Here is a 22,600-nt window from a genome sequence, read left to right on the forward strand (position 1 = left end):
CTACGAAAAGACCGAATCCTGAAAGGCCGAAATTCAAAAGGCTGAATTACTCGAAAGGCAGAATTCTCATAAGGCCGAATCCTAAAAGGCTGAATGTTCAAAAGACTGAATCTCATAAGGCAAACCGCGCGGTTTGTTGTTATTATTATTATATCCGCGCATCTCTTCTGTTGCGCGAAAAAATCTGTTGCGCCGTACAAAAATTGAGTGGTTTGTCGTATGCGTGTACATGAGCCTGTGGCGCAACAGGCTTTGACAGGTTGCGCTCGTATTTTGATTTTTGTCTGCCTTCACAAATTTTTTATAAACCATAGTTATGTAACAAATTTGGTTTCGATATTAAGAAGGCATATCTTTCTAGCATTGCTGCTAACTAATTTTTTTAAAGTTTCTTTCTTTTTACAAAAAAAATATTGCAGTCATTTGAATTCATTTAAGTACTTGCTGGCGAATGATCAAATTTCGGTTATTGTCACCATATTTCAATAAACAACAAGATTGAAACACTTTTGAAATGCTTTAATTCATTCTACTCTACTCACTTGTATGCATGGTAACAATACAATCGGTAATAAACAGAATGTACTCATTATGTACTTACAGTCGACTCTCTGGTTGTCAATATCCAAGGGACCATCGAGGAAGAGAATCATCAGTTTACAGAACGATGCAAAATGAAGACTCGATTATTTTTTTTTGCTTGATACCCAGCTATGGGATAGAATTATGGCAACGTCCATCAAACAAAAACAAACTAATGTCAAACACCCTTCAAAGCTTCGTTTCGCCAAGAAAAATGTCTATGTAAGCCATGAGAAAGTAAAATTATTGACAACCGGAAGAGATTTCTAAGGCAATCAGAATCCAAGGGACCGTCGAGAAAGAGATCCTTCAAGCAAGGGAAAATATCGAGGAATGATAATAAATAAAGTATGCAGATTGAAGGGACTGTAGAATTCATCGATAGATGGAGAATTATTGATATCGAGAAGATCGACAGCCAGAGAGTCGACTGTATTTCGCTTAAAATTACAAAAAAGAGTTAGAGTCAGTTTGTTAGTTTACTGTATCTTTGGACATCATAATCAATGAAAATCGTGAAAATATGAACAAAATTATGAATTCCATAATCATTCTGCCTTTCGAGACATTCGGCTTTTTCAGACGTTTTGGCTTCTGAGCAAAAGACATAATTCGGCCATTTGAATTTCGGCCTTCCGAGATTCTGCCTTTTGAGTTTCGGCCTTTTGAGGCAATCCCGTTTTTGCCTTCCTCACCTCAATGAGGAAAGGCTATAAAATCACTCGAAAATTGAACTTCTTTATTCGACCTCGTAGACCCACCTTCATGTATATCTTTCGACTCAGAATCAAATTCTGAACAAATGTCTGTGCGTGTGTATGTCTGTAAGTCCGTGCACCAAAATATATGCACACGATTATCTCCGGACTGGCTGTACCGATTTGGACCGATCCCACAAGACCCGAGTTAATCATATGAAGTTTAGACAGGTACTTAAAAAGTTATGCTAAAAAACGATTTCGACTTAAGACCGGATGATTGTAAAAAGGGTGGTTTTGTAAGAAAACCCGTCATGTTATACATTTTTAGAAAGTTATTGAAAAGACCTTTCCAACTAATCCAAAACATTGAAGATCTGACAACCCTATCAAAAGTTATAAGCGCTTAAGTGATATTTATACACTTTTCAGAGGCCGGATCACAGATATTTTGATGAAAACGTTGTCCGGATCTGTCATGCGACCCATCGTTGGATGGGTAATCAAAAGATCTTTCTAATGAGTCCTAAAGATTAAAGGTCTTTAATCACATTCAAACTTTGAATAAGAAAAAGTTTTCGCCAAAAAAATTCACAAAAAAGCTTAAAATGAACCTTAATTTTTAAGAATTATAAAATTCAGAGTTTTTTTAAAAGGTCTTATAAACTATTGTCTTTCATTTCTATATAGGACCTAATAAAAAACACGGGAAATCATCTACTATGGCAACAAAAGGCCAGTAGCTTAATGAAAAAAATCTCTACTAATTTTTCAACATAACCATTTGAATTTATACTTTGACAACCCATGCTTTAAATCTAGAGTTTTTTTGAAAAGGTCTTATAAGCTGTTGTCTTTCATATGTTTATAGGACCTATTCAAAAAAAACTCTAGAAATGCTCTTTGCTGAAAAACAATGTAACAATGAATTTTAATAACAGATAATAAATCGAAAATTAAAAATATATGTTAATAAAAAATCATAAATCAGAAGATTTCCAAAAATTAGGTCAGTTGGCACTCGATTGTCCGGAGCCAGGCCCGTAGCCAGGGGAGAGGGAAGAAGAAGAAAATTTCTTTTTCAACCGAATCACATTTTTTCTCTCTCAAAATCAGGGTTTCTGACCTAAGGCCAAATACGCACCATCCAAGAAAATTTGAAATTTTCCTTGACAGGTTCCTTACCAAGAGTGTATATTAGGATGGCTCAAGATGGTCGATTTCTCAGGACATGTTTTTTTTTCTGTTGCTTTTAGGCCCCTAAACAACTCCCCAAAATTTGGGAGCGATTGGTTGCGTCCACACTTTACGCATTGCATTTTAATTTTATATGGGAATTTGTATGTATGAGTTACTCTTCTTTTTTACAATTAGATTTTTATCATTTTTATTTTCCACTAAATTTTTCAGACCAACACAATAGCGTTAAAATTGAGAAAATTCTCTGAAACTTTCCCTTAAGAAAGTATTGTACTATCTTGCTTCTGTCAAAAGATACAGCGTCCTCAAAACTGGTCTAAAACGTGTTTTTTGCTCGGAAATCACGTTTTAGACCAGTTTTGAGCACGCTGTATCTTTTGACAGAAGCAAGATAGCCCAATACTCTCTTCGGGAAAGTTTTAGAGAATTTTCTCAATGTCAACGCTATTATGTTGGTTTGAAAAATTTAGTGGAAAATATAAAAATGATAAAAATCTAAATGTAGAAAAGAAGGTTTTTCCATACAAATTCCCATACAAAATTAAAATGCAATGCGCAAAGTGTGGACGCAACCAATCGCTCCCAAATTGTAGGGGGTTGTTTTGAAGCCCAAAAGGCATAAAAAAACTTTTTCTGGTTTGAATTGGTCATTTTTTTAATTTTTCCATATAACGATGAGCCAGTCTAGTGTATATCGCTTAATATATGAAAAAATGTCGGGTTTTCTGTAATCTGAGATGGCGGCAAAAATGATGGCATTCAAGCATGTAGAAATTTTAAAATATAAGAAATTAAGAATTTGAAATTTAAAAATTTAATGAATTTCAAAATGTCTGAATTAAGAGTTTAAAGATTGAAGATTTTTAATTACAGAGTTTAAGAAATTTCCAAAATTAAGATTTTTTGTTTAAAAAAAATAAATTGTTTCTTTTAATTCTCTCTCAAGAATCTCAAGCTCGTCATCGTCCAACGCGTTCAAATTTGAAAATTCCTCCGCTCCTCTCTTCCCTCCCCGAAACTCATTGTTCTATGTTTTTTTGCCGATTTTGACTTTAGAACATCAAATAGTCTGTTTGGGCCCATCTAGTATCACCCTAACAATATCCAAAAATTGTTTCACATCACAAATACTGCAAATTTGGTCATATATTTCTAATGAAGATGATCAAAAATCAAACCATATAAAAGTAAAAAATAATCTTACAAAAATTTAAAATCTCAAGATTTTTAAACCGTTCATTTTACTCCTCCACAGGAGTACATCAACCGCAAAACCTCACCGAGTTCGGCAACATGGCCCTCGTCGAGGAGCGCGAACAGCTCGAGGGTGGCAACGTGGCCATTGCGCTACCCGGCGTTCGCCGCGGTGACCTCTCCGCCCGCAACCAAAAGCCCGAGATCAACGTGTTTGCGGTGCGCTTTTCCCCCACGGGCCAGTCGTGGGCCGCCGCCACCACCGAGGGTCTGCTGATGTACTCGCTCAACAAGGGCATCGTGTTCGATCCGTACCAGCTGTCGGTGGAGATCACTCCGAAGGCGACCCGCGAGCTGCTCCGCAAGCGGGACTTTTCCGCGGCGCTCATCATGGCGCTGAAGCTGAACGAAACCAGCCTGATCCAGGAGGTCGTCGAGGGCGTGCCGTACAGGGATGGTGAGGAGTTTGAACTACATAATATAGGTTTTAAAATATTAACTTTCAAACATGTTTTCCTCAGTTGAACTGATCGTCCAATCGATGCCGGATGAGTTTGCCCACCGGACGCTGCAGTTTGTGTCCAAGATCGTCGGCACGAGTGCGCACATCGAGTTCTACCTGAAGTGGGTGAACCTGCTGTTGGCGCGGCTTGGCCAGCAGGAAAACGTGCTGACGCAGCAAACGCTAGTGCTGCTGCACCAGACGCTGAACCGGAAGTACGAGTCGTTGAACAAGATGTAAGCTCGAATTTCTTTAGTTTGCTGTAAATTTAATTAAGAATTTGATATTTTTTCAGATGTGACTTTAACAAGTACACTATTCAAGTGTTGAAAAACATGTGTCGAAGGAAGGAAGCTGTAGATGCACGGAAAGAGAAGAATGGAGTTGACGGGGATAGCGATGTCAGCGATAGTGAGTTGATGTTGATGGATCGGAATGGGACGAAGGTTGAGGATGATGATGACGAGGAAATGGAGGAAGATTCGGATTGATGCTAGGTACAACAGAGTTTTGTACAGAATTTTCAATAAATTACGGTTTAAAATGTTTTCACATTGTATGTGAAGGTTATGCAGAATATATGTAATTTTAATTAATTTAAGAAATCATTTTGCTTAACGATGACAACCTATAAAACAAGCCCGTTTTTAAAGAATGCTGCCTATCTGGTTACTCTTTAAAAATAATGACGACGAGTGAAGTTGAATAATTGTAGTTTATAAAGCAAGTTGCAAAAAGAGGATCAAGTTTTGCACCGAGTTCCATACAACATTTTTTGCTATTCCGAAAACACCCATTGTGTGAAATTTTAAGTAAAATTTTCATATATTTTGTCAATAAATCGTTTGAATCAAAAAAAAATTGAAAAGTGTTACTTTTCGGAACAAGAGCTAAAAGTTCAACTTTTCAGCACCCATTTCAGTGCTGAAAAGTAGAACTTTTCAGCATTTATTTTGAAAAGTGTTGCTATTCGATTCTGTTATTTTTGGTACAGAAAAGTAGGCTATTTCGTCGTTCAAGAATGACTGGAAAATTAAGTAGTTTCACGACGGAATTGCAAAAAGATATTTTTGATTTTGAGTCAACGTTGTTAAAATTAGATTTCTGAAAAAACAAGTTCAGTTTTTTTCTCAAATTTTAGTTGCTTGTTTTATTTTTTTTTTGTGATATGTTTGGGTCATTCCACCTCAATCGTACACTTTTAAATCAACATTTTCAGTTAATCCTTAAGAGCGAGTCCACGAACAGGGCATACCCCTTTCTATGGGACGTCGTTTGGACCTCACCAATCTGCCTGAAATTTTCAGGGGTTGTTTGTATATATAAAACTAGCATCTGGCCAAAATATGAGCACTCTAGGTCAACGGGAAGTGGGGCAAATCGGGACACAATGTTTGAAGGTTCAAAAACGTCAAAAATCTTATAAAGGATATAAATTAGGCAAAATTCAATTTATTTTCAAAATTCAAAATGTATCTGAAAGGGCTTAAAATGCAACAAAATGCGGGTAAAGCATCTTAATTGGTTAAATCTAAAGGGAGTTATTGGCATTTTTGTGAAAAAATAGCATAATTTTCAAACTCAAATAAAAAAGTGTTCCATACAGATATCAACTCGATTCGACCTGCAGCTTGTAGGGGACATCTGGGACTACCATCTGTGACTGAGAACGCTTTGGGTAAGGCAGTTTAACATATTAAATAGACACTTTTACTTTTAGTGAATTTTTTGGTTGTAAATTTTTGTTCGGAGGACCCCCTAGATCCCATTTTCTGGTGTTAATTTTATCATATTCGTGGTCCTGAGACAATTTCACTATAGAAACATGCTTAAAATGTTTATTTTGATCTATTTTAACCCTTTAAAAAATGAAAGTTATATAAAAATAAGAAGCTGTCTTTTTTCTGGTGTCATCTAGTATCCTTGGAAACGAGCTTGATTTTCAATAATTGTGAATCGAAGATTTTTTTTAACTTTTATTTTTTAAAGGGTTAAAATAGATCAAAATAAACATTTTTAAGCATGTTTCTATTGTGAAATTGTCTCAGGAAAACGAATATGATAAAATTATCACCAGAAAATGGGATCTAGGGGGTCCCCCGAACAAAAATTTACAACCAAAAAATTCACTAAAAGTAAAAGTGTCTATTTAATATGTTAAACTGCCTTACCCAAAGCGTTCTCAGTCACAGATGGTAGTCCCAGATGTCCCCTACAAGCTGCAGGTCGAACTGAGTTGATATCTGGATGGAACACTTTTTATTTGAGTTTGAAAATTATGCTATTTTTTCACAAAAATGCCAATAACTCCCTTTAGATTTAACCAATTGGGATGCTTTACCCCGCATTTTGTTGCATTTTTTAAGCCCTTTCAGATACATTTTGAATTTTGAAAATAAATTGAATTTTGCCTAATTTATATCCTTTATAAGATTTTTGACGTTTTTGAACCTTCAAACATTGTTCCCGATTTCAGATGCATTTTGAATTTGGGAATTAAATTGAATTTTTCCTAAGTTATAGCCTTTTTAAGATTTTTTTATTTTTGAGCCATCAAACTTTGTGTCCCGATTTGCCCCACTTCCCGTTGACCTAGAGTGCTCATATTTTGGCCAGATGCTAGTTTTATATGTACAAACAACCCCTGAAAATTTCAGGCAGATTGGTGAGGTCGATGCGAGATGGGTATGCTTTGCTCGTGGACTCGCTCTTAAATTTGGTGGAGCTATACTGCCGTTCTACGCATAATTGTCCCATGCTCAAAAAAGGGCAACTGAGAAAAACGCGATTGAAATTTTTTGATCGATTTCTGTGTTTCTACGCATAACTGTCCCGTGGGTCCCTATCCGTCCTATATGTCCCTAATCACCCCGGTTAAAATTTTATCACCCATATTTGTAATCCTCTTGCTATACAACAGGTAAACAAGGTACAATACGACGTAAAAGAAATGATTTCGTGATAGAAAATACTTGGTAGGACAAATATGCGTAGAAGTTCAACGATGGGACGAACAGACTTGGTGTTGTTTTCAATGAGTTTACGAACAAAGTACCAGATTTTATGTGTTTTTCTTAAAGTACACATCAAACTAAACATAAAAATGATAAAAAGTCAATATCGTCCAAAAATGACATGGGACAATACAAGCAAGAATTTCGATTCAACCCTCTCCTTTGTTGTTGCTGTTTTTTTTTCGTAGATAGTTGTTCAAGGACTCATTTTGACGCAACTTCGAAGTAGAACGTAGATTGACACAGTCCGTTTTTAAATTACTAATTTTTCCTTGTGTGAACACATGTTCCTAAATTTCATATCAAGCGTATATTTAAGTGCAGTTTTGACCTCACCATCTTGCTCCTGAGAAAATTTAACATAGGTATTCCAAATTTGGCCAATGTTTTCTTTTAGTGCACGAGATATTGAACATTAAAGGCTAGAGTTTAGAAAAACCTCAAAAATGTCATAGATAGTGCGCATGTTGGTTTGTAGCAGAGCAACATCCTACCTGCTATTGCGGACGCGCGAACATGTTTTAGGTCAAATTGTTAAAATTTTAGGATGTTTTGAGTACCGTGTAGCTCTGTATATGCCTCAAAAGTTTGGTCAAATAACTCTTTTTTTGGTTTAAATCCTATTTCAAATTGCTGAGAAGCCAAGGAATCAGCCAAATAATTAAGTCCATAGACTAACTACTAATAAGTCTATGATTAAAACTAACAAAATGCTTATTCTTCCATATCGCGTGTTTTTCCTGCATTCATAAATCTTACTTCAGAATTCAACTTATTTCGATCGTTCAGCAGTTGTAAATTGGTTAGAATGTTGTTGAATTCGATAAAAAAAAGATATCGTGTGTTTGCCTTCTTCACCTCAATGAGGAAAGGCTATATAAAATCACTCGAAAAATGAACTTCTCAATTCGACTTCGTATACCCACCTTCACGTATACCTATCATCTCAGGGTAGCTGAGGTGGTTCAAGAATCGTTTTTAGATTGAGTTCAATTAAAACTTCAGGGTAAATTGTATAATTCTTGAGATATCAATTCATCAATTTGAAAAGGCCTGGTATCGCTTAGCAAATGATTTACTAATCCATCAATTTTCTACAATATATTGCGTTAGAGCATAGTAGTCCTTGAAATTTTAAGAAATGCCAGCCTGCCAAAGATCTGTTCACGTGGGCCGAGTCAAACTCTTATTTGAATATAGCGTACATTTCAACCGCTAACTGTAAAACACAGAAAACTATGCTTGAAGAATTCCTTTGGCCTTGAGCGATCTGCTCCTATTCCCGGTATAAGGTCTATGCACCATGCATCACCAGACAACATGACTGGAAAAATTGTTATGAAGCAAACCAGTTGCTCTGCTGCCAATAAGTCTTACCATGTTTTGAAGAAAACAAATAAATCTGTGAGCAATGCCAGTCCAAAATCACATGAAGAGCTCAAAGAAATAGTTGTATGTAGCATTTAAATTTGGGTTTCCCAATTTTAAATATTTCAGGTACTGTGCCATTGGATCTGGGTCATACAAAAAGGCTGAATTTGGTATGACCCAATCTTACCCCTGATGAAGGTACTTGAGGCACCTTGAGGTTCACGTCCGTGTTAGGGCAGCGCCTTTCTGATATAAAATTTAATGCATTACTAGTACCTACTTTAAGTTATGTCGCCGTTAGGGCATGGGCTGGTTAGATATTCGATCATTTTTAATAATTTTCCTAACGTTGAATTGTTTAAATAGTTTGAGTACAGCGTCACTTTTGTTAATTTTATAGATAATTACGGTCAAATTTCGAATTTATGATGATGCATAGGGGAAATATACCATTTCTCAGCGTATTTGTATTATCGGCCTATCAGCACTTTGATCATAAATTACAGCTTTCATAAGGTTTTTTTTACTGTTCCAAAGTAATAAATAGCTCAAATAAAAGTGAGCAAACAACTCTCCATTATTGATGTACCTAAAAATGTTGATTTAATAACGGAAATCGGCTTCAAAATAAGCAATGACCGTAGTGGTAAATGAGTACAGCGAAACATGCATTTCACGATTACGGACGTGAGTTAGATGTATCGATTGAGTTGACATCTCGGTTGACATCATTTCTTGGTATGACACAGTTCAGTATAACTGTTTTCAAACAGGCTTGAGATGGGATCCTTCGATAATGCACAAAGTCATGTTTTCTACAATTTGGTTATTAACCTCGAATTTTGCATCATCTGGTTTTGTGCTTTTCCCGTTCCTGCGGTTTCGTCTAATTCCTTGTGGTGTATGTATTTGTAGCTTTCGAGACACGGTTTCTGTACTTTCATTCACCTGCATCCAATGTCGACAATGAAAACGCTCTGCTCGGAATCACCTATCTTAAATGAGCCTGACAGGGTGGCTACTCAAGTCGGGAAATCGGGAAAGTCGGGAATAAGTCGGGAATTCGTCATAATCCGCAAAAAGTCGGGAATTTATGATTTTTTGTCAAAAAGTAGGGAAAAGTCGGGAATTGCATACTTGTTTGAACATTATTTTGCAACTATTGAATAATTTTGTTTTTTTTTTCTACAATTTTTCAATTGAATACATTGAATTCTGCTTTGGTAATTTACTTTAAATTTAAGGTTCTTTCCACTATTTCAATATATTTGAGTAAGGAAAAGCTGTTTAAGACATTCAAAATCTTAATGAATATTGGATGCCTTTGACAAAGATTTTCATTTTTTTTTTTGAATCCAATGATCTCTATTAATTATTGTTTATCAAACAAGGGGTAAAGTTAACGAAAAAATAATATAAAAATAGATCCTAATGGCCAGCTTAGAGTTATTACAACCTGAGCTTGGCATTTTTTTTGTAAATATTTTTAACTGTTTAACTAAATTCATTAAGTAACTTTAATATTTTTTTCCAAATATTGCCCTTGAACTTTTTTTGAGAGTATGGAAAAATTACCTGCTATAGATGATGCTTGATTTTCAGTTTTCGGAAAACTTAAATATCGAATAAAATCCAAAATTGAAAAACTTTTTTACGTTTTGAAACCATGCATAAACTAATGAAATTGCAAAAATATTCCAAGAAATTTTGAGTTTATTGCAAAATTGTTAAAAATTTGCCTCTTCAAACATTTTGCTTGATATAAGTTGGAAAACACAAATCATATCAAACTAAATTTTCATTGAAAAAATAAAAAAAGAGTTAAATACTGGCCACTAGATAAATTAACATTGATTAAAAAATCAATATCAAAAATTACAACATTAAAAACGGAACTTGGCAAACAATTTTTTATGAATTTCCTGGTTTTTCTAAATCCTTTGAAAGAATAACAATTATGTTTAAATGATGATGAAATTTAAAAAAAGGAACGAAATTTTAAGTTCAGCTATCTTTAAATATTTGTCATTTCTAGTTGAAACGAAATATCATAAAGTATACGTTTGCCAATTTAAAAATAACATGGAAGTTATAAGTATTGTTGATCTTCCGATTATATTCAAAAGACTAATTGTTTGTGCTTCTACTCTGATACTCTGAACCATGATAATGAATTTCCATTTTTGAAGTATTTTTTATTTGTTGTTCAGTTTCGTATTTACAAAATTGTCTATAGTTGTTTTTTTTTAAATTCATTTAGATTTTTTCTCGATGATTAGTATTGACTTTTCTTATAGAAAGTTTTATGTTTGAAATTATTCTATAGATAAGAAATGCCTATTATTTGAGCATTCTGGAAAAGTCGGGAAAAGTCGGGTTTTTGAAAATGGGCTTTGAGTGGTCACCCTGGCCTGCATTTTTCAAGAAATTTGTACTTTTTCAGGCGTTATTTGCCAAGAAATCCTGGGAGGTCGTTCTTGTCTGTATACTTTGCCTGGCTAAAAAAAAAACAACATTTTCTTCAGGTGCCGCGAATTAGTTTCCCGTTCTAGTCTGAAAGGCTTATACCGACCTTTGTTCTCAACGGCAGGATCATCCTTTGTGAAAACATAGGATACTAATTCGCCTTCGAAGAGAAAACTGAACTTTAGATAGAACGATTTTCTGGCCATCCAGTTTGAGTTTTTTTTCCAAATATTGCCCTTGAACTTTTTTTGAGAGTATGGAAAAATTACCTGCTATAGATGATGCTTGATTTTCAGTTTTTGGAAAACTTAAATATCGAATAAAATCCAAAATTGAAAAACTTTTTTACGTTTTGAAACCATGAATAAACTAATGAAATTGCAAAAAATATTCCTAGAAATTTTGAGTTTAGGCCGATGCAAATATTTAAAAAAGTTTTTGTCCCTCGACCCTGGCCGAGGTCAAGGGGAGGGGGCAAAAAATAAAAAAATATAAAAAATTTAATAACAAGCCATAGTCTTCACATTTAATTGAAAAAAGTGTTTTAAAATGCATTTTACATTAGTTCAGTTGTTTTGCAATCATTAGATTTCAAAAATCTAAGATCTGACTAAAACAAAAATTGTATCGAAAAAAGTTTTTGCATCGAAAATTTTCAAAAATCTTAAGATTTTTAATAAACCCAAACATGCTAAAAATGATTTTAAACGCAGGAGAATGTATTTTAATTTGATTTCAGTTGGTTGCACTAGAATTTTCATTGAAATTTGAAGTTTATTGTAAAAATATTTTTTCTGCCCCCTGATTTTTCTCGATCGTGGATCGAGAAATTACGATCGTAATTTGTAATACCGTTTTTGAATATTTTTTTATTTTAAGCAAAATATTTTTAAAAAATCTAAGTTTAATTTTTAATATGAAAAATAAGAAAAATTGAGAAAAATCTTATTTAGAAATTTCAAAAATTCCAATTTTTTATAATTTTAAATTTTTGAAAGTTTAAAAATTTTAAAAACTTTAAGAATATCAAAAATTTTAAAAGTTTAAAATTTTTAAAAATTCAAAACATTTAAAAATTTAAAAATTTCAAAATGTTTAAAAATTAAACAAAAAATCAAATTTTTTTTTAAATTTTTGAAAATTTTAAATTGTTGAAAGTTTTGAAATTCTTGAAATTTGTCAAATTTTTGAATTTTTTGAAATTTTTTAAATTTTTGAAATTAAAAAAAAATTTAAAATTTTTTAAAATTTTTTAATTTTTTATTTTTTTTTTAATTTTTGATTTTTTTGAAATTTTTGAAATTTTTGAAATTTCTTGAATTTTTAAATTTTTTGAAATTTTTGAAATTTTTATAATTTTTGAAATTTTTGAAATTTAAAAAAAAAATTAAAATTTTTTGAATTTTTGAATTTTTTTTTGAATTTTTGAAATTTTTGAAATTTTTGAATTTTTTGAAATTTTTGAAATGTTTGAAATGTTTGAAATTTTTGAAATGTTTAAAATGTTTGAAATTTTTGAAATTTTTAAAATTTTTGAAATTTTTAATTTTTTTTGTTTTTTTTTGAAAATCATGAATTAAATAAAAAAGTTTTCAAAACGAGCTCCGAACCCATATCGAGATTTTCTCGATCGTCGGTCGTAATTTGTCGATGGTAGATCGAGAAATTACGATCGAATGATCTCAATCTACTATCTACAAATTACGACTTACCATCGACAAACTACGACTTACCATTGACAAATTACGATCGTAATATTACGATCGAGAAATCTCGATCTTGAGTCGAGAAATTACGATCGAAATATTACGATCGAATGCAATAATCACCACGTTTAAGTTCAGCTATCTTTAAATATTTGTCATTTCTAGTTGAAACGAAATATCATAAAGTATACGTTTGCCAATTTAAAAATAACATGGAAGTTATAAGTATTGTTGATCTTCCGATTATATTCAAAAGACTAATTGTTTGTGTTTCTACTCTGATACTCTGAACCATGATAATGAATTTTCATTTTTGAAGTATTTTTTTATTTGTTGTTCAGTTTCTGTATTTACAACATTGTCTATAGTTGGTTTTTTTTAATTCATTTAGATTTTTTCTCGATGATTAGTGTTGACTTTTTTTATAGAAAGTTTTATGTTTGAAATTATTCTGTAGATAAGAAATGCCTATTATTTGAGCATTCTGGAAAAGTCGGGAAAAGTCGGGTTTTTGAAAATGGGCTTTGAGTGGTCACCCTGGCCTGCATTTTTCAAGAAATTTGTACTTTTTCAGGCGTTATTTGCCAAGAAATCCTGGGAGGTCGTTCTTGTCTGTATACTTTGCCTGGCTAAAAAAACAACATTTTCTTCAGGTGCCGCGAATTAGTTTCCCGTTCTAGTCTGAAAGGCTTATACCGACCTTTGTTCTCAACGGCAGGATCATCCTTTGTGAAACCATAGGATACTAATTCGCCTTCGAAGAAAAAACTGAACTGTAGATAGTACGATTTTCTGGCCATCCAGTTTGGTTTGATTTGTTCCGGTGATGTTATCCATCCTAGGTTTTGTTAAACAAATTGGTTGGTTTCCGAATTTGAATTCAATATGGTTGTCATCACTTGAGATCAGATCATGGGTCGCTTCGACGGGATTTTTCGCAGTTTCTTTTGCAATTTAATAAAAAAAACTTGATTTGTTTTCAGTTAAATTTATTGAATTTCTTCTCAGATGTTGTTCAAATGTCATTTCGGTAGATTTTCAGTTTTCCACTTTTTTTGTGTGTTGTGTATGTATTTTTGTTCAACTTATCGATAATTTGTTTGTTTTAACTTTTCTCTAGGATCTTATTAAAGCTTCCTCACAACAAAACAGGGTGTTCTTTTATTTTTGTTTTTGGTTGGATATATTGGTATTTCTCAAGATGTTCGTTGGCAAACGCATGTATCCGGCGGCCAATGCTGATGTTGCAAGCCGTTCCGTTTGATGTGTTTTCCCTGCTGATGGCTCGGGGATAACAATTACGATTTCACTTCCGCGCAGAGAGAACGCTGCCGCAGGCAACTCACTCCGAATGCTTCTGGACCACTTGACCACCGCTCACGCCACACCGACCAAAAAAGAGATGTTACTTTATACAACGGCTGGTGCGCGCGTGACCTTCCGGAACACAAACCGAAGCGGACGTCTGCCACCCCAGGTGGAACCCGTCCTCCGCGCCGGTTTCAGCATCAAAACGTACGCGCATCGGAAGCGGGTCCAGGGGGTGGCGTAGCCGCCAGGAGGGGTGCTCCGAAAGGAGGGGTGTGGCCAAGTTGTGCTAGCATTCGTCGCGGGTTGCTGCGATCGTGTGTGTGTGTCGTTTTGTATCGGTGTGTGTGTCACATTTTTTGTTGTCTTTAGTTTGCATTGCAAAGCAATAGCACCGCGTGCGAAAGAGGAACGATGTTATTGTTCTCTTTCGCAAAGGATTTTTTGTTTGTTTCAGAGTTGATGGTCGCTCTTTTTCTCTCTCTTTTAAATTTGATGGTCTTTCGGGTCCATTTTTTTAACTAGTCAGTTTATAGTACACTCTCTTTTAGTAGTTGTTTTAAACAATCACATTTGTTTTATAATATGCAGCTGTTTCTTTTGTTCCTAACTCAATCTACACGTAAGAAATAAAGGATATTTACGAACATTTACATTGAAGGTATAGAACAAGTTGGATTTTGTGTGATTTCTTTAATATACTCTGCCTTTCCCGATGATATTATGAACGATTTCAAATGTAACGAACGCGAAATAATGAAATGTTCTAACTTTGTTTTACTTTTTCGTTTCTTCCAATAATGCACCTCCTTCCGGGACCGAAAACAAAACCGTCTAATACTCTCTCTGAACCTTTGTTTCAGCAAGTTTTGAGCACTCGCGAAACGCGTTCCCGCCGATGTTCTGTAAGAGTGGTGGAGTTTCGGTTGAGTTTGCCGGGAACCGTTTCCGTCTCGCTAAACCTGTGATTTGTCTTTGTTTGTGATGGAAGCTTTTATCACAGACTCAACCTTTGTGACTTGCTTTTCGTTCGAGTAACTTTTTTTTTTATCTCAAAACGTTCTCTCTGTTTTACTGATGTTGTTCGTGTGAAGAAAACCATAATTATTGCAGAAGAAAACAATCTAAACCGAAATTGACCGAGATACGCGCGCGCAAACCCAAACCGGAAGTTGCGGTTCTGGCACAGGTTCCGCGTTCCGCCACACTCCCTCACTTCGTCCAATATGGGCGATAAGCAGCAACGGAGCGGGGGTTGTTTCCTTGTTCTATCGTTTTTGTTTTGTTTTGTACAAATAGCAATTATTTAGCACTCAATTTCGATTTGTTCGGAACCGGACCCGGGCCGCCTTCCTCCGACTTCCGGCCGGCTTTTGTCTTTCAAGGGGGCGGCGCGCAGAGGCAAACAAAACAATTACATAAATTAAGTGTGTTTGTTTTGTTTGTGGGTTACAATTAAATACAATATTTTACATAAATACATAGTCTCTCAATTGTTTTTTTTTTGTTCTAGGTTCCGGAAGCAGGTGGCGGTGGCATCTCCATCAATTTCTGGATGTTAAGAAGCTGGTAAACGACGAGGATACCACAACATTGCGTAAGCACATTATTGGCGACTTTAGTTCTTGCCCTTTTCTAAACGAAAAATTTGTAGTAATAAAGTTTGTGTTTGTGTGTGTGTGTTTTTTTTTGGTAAATATTGTCACTGCTGCCGCGAAGGATGTTACAGGCCGAACTCGGATCTTGCTGTGCTCGGCCACAGCGCGCAGTTTGTTGGTTGTTGTTTTTACTTGATGGAGTTTGATGAGTTGGAGTTGTTTGTGGTGGTGGTGGTGATGGATGACGACTCGAACCGCACATCACAGTTCCAGCTTATTTCGTGTACAGGTAGATGGCGACGATCAGACCGTACAGACCCAAGACTTCGGCGAAAATGAGAATCAGAATCATACCGACAAACAGTCTGGGCTGCTGGGCGGTACCACGGACACCGGCGTCACCGACGATGCCGATGGCGAAACCGGCGGCCAGACCCGAGAAGCCGACAGCAAGACCAGCGCCTAGATGGATGAAGCCCCTGGGGAAGGAGAAGAAAGAAGAGAAAACTCTTAGAACCGTGTTTCTATGGGTCTCACTATTTTGTCACAGGATGTCCACCCGATCATAACTTAATATCATTCTGGTTGATAGGGATGCCTAACTTCTTCTGTGATTTTCTACATCGGAAAATCCGGAACTAGAGCCGTATTTAGTCTTATCTTTCAATATAATTACGTTTGAAAAGCAACTTAGTCCATACTTGATTCCTTGAAAAAATGTCACGGAAAATCGAATCACGATTTGAAAAGGCCGAAGATTTGTTTGAAAATACGAATTGAATACAAATTGAATGGTATGGAACCATATTCAGGGTTGTTACGGAAAAGTTAAAAAAAAATCCGCGCCAGATCCGCGCCGACCCAAAACCCAATCCCCGCGAAATTCGCGCCATATAAAAAAGAAATTCGCGAAACATAGAAGAAAGTAACATAATGACTCATTTTTTTAAACGAAAAGAATAACTCAGAAAGCATTTGGATTAGAACCGTTGATCAGTTGTGGATACATACCCACCTGCACCAAGTGGAACCTTTTTCGCCATTTCTGAAAGATTACTAGCAGTTGTTGTAACATATTAAATACCGTTGCTTTGAAAACAAATTCAGAAAAAAATTAAATTCAAAAATTTAAAAACTTAAAACCATCAAATATAAAATCGATTTTTTTTAAATCTATTGATTTTGTACTCGAAAATTCTCGCAAAAATTTTACTCCGGAGAATCGAAACACGAAATTTCTATTTTTTTCTTCTCTAAATTTTTCCAAACTAAAATATGACTTCGAAAATGATCCGAACTAAGAAAATGGCAAATATTGTGGTATTTAAGAATTTAATAATTTAATAATTTTATAATTTTATAATTTTATTATTTAATAATTTTATAATTTGATAATTTTAATATTTTTTAATTTTATAATTTAAAAAATTAATAATTAAATAATTAAACAGTTTAATTATTTCATAATTTCATAATTTAATAGTGAAACTTTCTTGAAGTTTCTTAAAAAATTAAGAATTAAAACATTAAAAAAAAATATTTTTTAATGTTAATTTTTTTAGTAATTTTTCAATGTGCTAATTCGTATTTCTTTTTGCGTTTTGTTGTCTGTAAGTTTTGGCAATTTCAAATTATGAATTATATTTTTGTATATTTGAATACGTAGGGATTTAATCCATTTTAATCACTCTAAGCTGTTCGACCAATTCTAATCACTTTTGCCGTTTTCCGCTGTTAAATCAACATTTGCATATTTTTCAACAATGGAGAGTTGCTTGCTTACTTCTATTTGAGCTATTTATTACTTTGGAACAGTCAAAAACACTTTATGAAAGCTGTAATTCATGTTCAAAGTGCTGATAGGCCGATAATAGAAATAGGCTGAAAAAGGGTTTAGTTCCCCTAAATTCAGAAAATTTCAAATTGTTGTATTTTAGACTTCTTATTTTTTAATTTTTGAAATTACAATTCGAAATTACCTTAAGCAGAGTGGCAACAGAATCATTTAATTTTTCAATATACCACAAATTTAAAAATTTATATTTTAGATTGAAAAAACTTAAAAAATTAAAAAAAGTCTAACATGATCTCTCCATTTTTATTTTTTGCTATATTAAAAAATGCCTTGGAACCTTTGGAAGCCTGTACCGAGCTAAAAAATAAATCTATGGGTTTAATCTAATCTGGAACATACCCTAAGAATCATTTATGTACATCCTAATCTTTATATCTTTGGAAAAAGTTTAAAATATGATTCAGAAGATACAAAATGAAATGTATCATGTGAATAATAATAGAAAAATATTTAAACCAGCTAAGCAAATGCAAAAATTATATAAGAAATCTCAATACATTTTTAAAAATAAAGAAGATTAGAAATAAATGAAGATTATTTCGAAGTTTCGTATTAAGAAAAAAAACAATCAATAATTTTCAGAAGAAATTTTTCTTCATTAACAGCTTCTTAGAAATTGATGTTTTTGCGCTCAACGAATAAAATTGAATTTATTTAATTCGCAATTCGCAATTTTCAGTGTAAGAACGGGCCTTGACCGATCTTATGCACTAGGTTCCCGACGAACACGCACTGCCCTTACACCTACATCTCACCCTTGCTCTGAGTCAGTACGAGCAGCACGCTAGAACACGCTTTGAGTGTTCGTGCCAGGCATGCACACCTTCTTTCCGGTTACGCATTTTAACTCGGCCGGGGTGGTACATTACGTAGGGTTTGATGTAAGTATAAGCGCCTAACCGTTTAAAGTGTGCCTAACAACTTTCATTTAAGCAAAAACTGTTATATTTTTAGATTGAATTAAAAACTAATTGTTATTTACTGTGTATTGTTTTCTCCTGAAATCTTCCCTATTGTTGAGTCGTGTTAATATGTTGCAATTTCTTCTGTCGCGGTGTTTTGTTACAATATTTTGGTCCTAAGCATTTTAAAAAAGTTTTTCAAAAGTACAATAGTAATATTTGTGTTAATCCTTTAATCATTCCATAAATTGAGTAAGGGCTCGAACCTCACTTGCTTAAGAAAAAGGTGAAGTTTCAAAACAATGGACAGTGAAGGAAATGTACTATGTAAAGAATCAAAAGTAAAAGAAAGATAGTAATTTATGAAGTAGATAAAGAAATTAACAATAGTTAATAAATAGAGGTAACAAACAAGCTTAGATTGTATTCAGGGTGAAAAGGCACATGATAAACAAAATTGACATCGCTGCCAAATTAAGGGAAAGCAGACAGTTTGTTACAGCAGCATCAATTGGTAAAATAGAGTGGAAAAGCGTTGAGAAATAAGAGAATCAAATAAGTAAAATCGAAATCAAATAGAGGATAGTAAACAGAAGCCGTTTTAGAAAATCAGTGAAACAAAAATAAACCGAAAATAGCTGTTAGCTGAAATGGAAAGAAGAGAAACCCCGTTCTGCGATGCTCAGGTACATCCACAGCAGTTGACTCAACATACTGCGAATCAAAACAATACCGTCTACAATCACAAATTACTTCCTTTCCCACATTGTCGCGCCCCTTTCTTTTAGCCGTCTCTACTCTGACCCTCGCTGGTCAAAGGTTTTCGAGTCGTTTCCACAGGCCACCAGCTAGGTTACACCTTGTCATCATGATGACTAAACCAAGCCAACGTGGAGGTAAGAAAATAGGACACTTGCAAGGAACCAGAGCCATGCTGTTTTGTCCAAACAGCACTACGGATGTAGTTGGGCTCCTTCCGGGATGTTCCTCGCCTAGGTGTGTCAACCGACGAGTATCATCAGTATCATGCACCCTTGGCCTGCAATAAAATTGAATTTATTTAATTGCTAATAATATTTTCCTCTCTAACTTGAAAGAAATTCTATCGTTCTCAATTATTTTATTTATCAAAATTGCTATCCGCGCGAAATCCGCGCCTGAACAAAATTAGCCAGCAAATCCGCGCCAGATCCGCGCGATACGCGCCATCAGCGCCATCCGCGCGATCCGCGCCGTCCGTAACAACCCTGCATATTGAACATGGTAACGAAGTGTTCAAAGTACATCAAGAAATAGTTTTCAACATATTTTGAACAATTTCAAAAGTTAGTTGAATATTTAAATAAAAATTTATGTTCGGATCGGAAAACGCACTGACTACCGAATTTTTTTGCCAAATTTACTAACCATATTTAAAATTAGTTTCTATGTCACAAATGTTTGGAGTTATTGAAACTGAATTCAAAAACATCTTCATTTTTATAGGCTTTTTTAGTAGAACAAGTTAACCCTCTACAGCTCACATTTTTTTTTCGATTTTTTTTTATTTTTCCCATGTTCAGGAGGTCATTTTGAACAACTTTTGTTCTACGGAAAACTTTACTTCTCTTGTTTTATGTTTTTCTTGTTTCATTGTTAGTATTTCAATTGGCATTTATCTTGTTTAATTTATGTTTGATTTTGGTAGTATTTGGCCTATTCTACCACCTACTATCATTACATTTTGCCTATCTAATTTTTCATGTTTATACAGTCACTTTTTAAATGTTTTGCTTGTTTTCACATTTTATACTATAAAATGACACCATTATCATTTGAATTGTAAAAAAATAAGTCTGGGACACTAGAAAAATTACTGAATACTTTTTACTTAAAATATAGGAAATGTAAAATGTAAAAACACTGCCAAAGTTGTTCCTTAAAAATAAGATTTTTAAAAAAATTAGCAAAGTCACATAAAACAAATAAAACTTCCAACCCATGAATTTTCTAAAATTTTAAGAGTATTTCAATGCTTACTTAAGATCAAAAATTGGTTGAAAATTAATTTTTGGCGATTTTTTTTAAATTGAAGCCCGTCGAAAGGCGGGGTTGGGTTGTAGAGGGTTAATTAGAAATTTGGAAAGTTATGAAACAACAAAATTAATTTTTATAAAAAAAAAACAAATTCTATTTAATTTTGATCTAACTTGTTTTTTAGGTAGCTAACCTCAAGTTTATGAATAGTTCATTAAAAAATGATTAAGTTAGTTAAACGTACATTTAATTGTATTTTTAAAATGAAAAATCGATAGTAACCTTATTGATGTAATCAATTCAATTTACACAAAAAGGACATAATTTGTTTTTGTAAGAAACACGGTGACTACCAATGTCACCCCGGTTATTTAGCATAACAATTTCCAACGAATCTATTATTATTTAAGCGCAGTTAAATTAAACCTTTTTAGAAAGCATAACCATTATGTGGCCTACCCGAGTGAATAATATTCGAAAAATAAATTTAAATCCCGAGCAAAGAGCCTATAGTAATACGATTAAGTAGTCTGCGGGGGACTTCCAATAGATGACGAAACACGAAAAGAAATTGTCGTGTGTCAAATATGTGTTGGTTAGTTCAACTAAATGTTACAATTAGAGTGTATTACAGTCAGCGCTATGTCGGGATCTATCAGCCATGCGACTAAAGTTTCGAAAAAACGGTTGTCACGATTTTCAATTTTGTCTCTACTCTTGTTGTTCTACGTTAGATTAAAAGTTTTGGCCGACAAATGCCAGTAAGAAAATAAAAAATAAGGTTAAATTTATTTAAATGAAGAACAAGTAAGTTTATAGAAATAAAAATACAATAACTGGATCCAAGCTATAACCTGACCAAAAGGGGCTTTTGCCTACCTTGTATCTTAATGCTCGCGACTAGTTAGACTAGTTGAAATTATAGTCAAAGCTTTTTTCAGTAAGTCAGATGATATCTTTTTCAAATAACCAATATTAATACAATTTAAATTAATAATTATCGTAAACTGGGAAAAATCACGTGCCTCCATCAAGTAAAGAAGCGAGGAAATTTAAAAGCTTTAAATATAGAAATGTTTATAGAGTTAGTGTTTCTTATTTGATCCAGCTCAAAGCCAACCAAAACACTTAGGTTTTACGCCGACTCGGTTTTGAGGTTAGAAATTTGACAGCTTGGCTGCATTGTTTACATTTTTGCACGTGTGTCTCTGTAAAATGTGTGTGCTCTCGTGACGTCACGCTGTAAAACCTAATCAACTTATTGTTGTTTATTTTGTGACGGCCTCGTCATTTTTGCTTTCAAATCTTAAAAACGAAAAAGACCATGACATGGTAAACAGTGCACAAGAGCTGTCAAATTACGTCACGGCGTAAAACCTAATAGCTGCAGTGCAGTGGCACCAAACTATGCCTTTCTCAACTACGGATGTAACATGTATGTACTGAAGGCTTGTTCTAACTGTATTTCGTAACTATTGGATGTTCAGTAATGTAAAGAACTATTTAGTAGCTGAACCGTTCCAAGCGTTCTTCAGAAGCAATGAAAACTTTAGGCATTTCGGTGGATCACGCATCTTGTCGCTGCGTTTCGTCCTAATAGTCATTGTATGCAGGCCAAAGTCATGTTTAACTAGCCACAAACAGGTTAAATTCTGGAGGTTTTTAGAGTTGTTGATTAAACGATTTCCATTTTGAAAAGTGCATTCAATTGTTATCTAAACTCTGTACATTACAATCCTTTACAATCCATTACTGGAACAATTCCACCGACATTAACATCAAATCTTTGACAGAATTAGCTATTGATGAATCGTCTTGTGTACACTGCATTACAAAGGACTCAAGAAGAGCGATCTTCTCCTCAATCTCCTGGTTCATATACCGTATTACACTGCCATACTTTCGGCAAATGGGGTTTCGAGATTTTGAGGTCATAGTCATATCTGTGTCAGTCAGGAGTTCAGGCAGCGGGTTTTCAGCAATCTCGTTCACGAAGTCGGTGTTTGGGAAATGCAGTCCTACTATAGACGATACTCACTTGTACAGTGTGTACTTCTCCGGCTCCTCCAGCGCACCGGCAATCAGGACAGCGACGACCAGACCGTAGATGGCAATGATACCCGCCATGACGACGGGGATGATGGACTTCATGATCAGCTCGGGTCTCATCACCGACATGGCGGCAATA

The 22,600-nt window shown here is 34.3% G+C and overlaps 2 protein-coding genes across 2 annotated transcripts in view; one reads left to right on the top strand and one right to left on the bottom strand.

Annotated features, from left to right (window-relative positions):
• Positions 1 to 22,600, top strand: part of LOC6043657 — a 40,080-nt gene that overhangs the window by 4,804 nt on the left and 12,676 nt on the right. The window contains 6 exon segments of the mRNA XM_038250473.1: positions 3,736 to 3,748; positions 3,751 to 4,131; positions 4,196 to 4,412; positions 4,472 to 4,665; positions 14,905 to 15,005; positions 15,929 to 16,088. Of these exon segments, the coding sequence (XP_038106401.1) occupies positions 3,736 to 3,748; positions 3,751 to 4,131; positions 4,196 to 4,412; positions 4,472 to 4,665; positions 14,905 to 15,005; positions 15,929 to 16,088 (1,066 nt within the window).
• Positions 13,706 to 22,594, bottom strand: LOC119768033 (V-type proton ATPase 16 kDa proteolipid subunit). The gene is made up of 2 exons (XM_038258325.1): positions 22,451 to 22,594; positions 13,706 to 16,118 (listed from the first exon to the last, which is right to left on the bottom strand). The coding sequence occupies exons 1-2, from the start codon at positions 22,588 to 22,590 to the stop codon at positions 15,914 to 15,916; spliced, it is 345 nt and encodes a 114-aa protein (XP_038114253.1). The 5' UTR covers positions 22,591 to 22,594; the 3' UTR covers positions 13,706 to 15,913.

This window comes from Culex quinquefasciatus, chromosome 2 (genome assembly GCF_015732765.1).
Source record: "Culex quinquefasciatus strain JHB chromosome 2, VPISU_Cqui_1.0_pri_paternal, whole genome shotgun sequence".
NCBI classification, from domain to species: domain Eukaryota; kingdom Metazoa; phylum Arthropoda; class Insecta; order Diptera; family Culicidae; genus Culex; species Culex quinquefasciatus.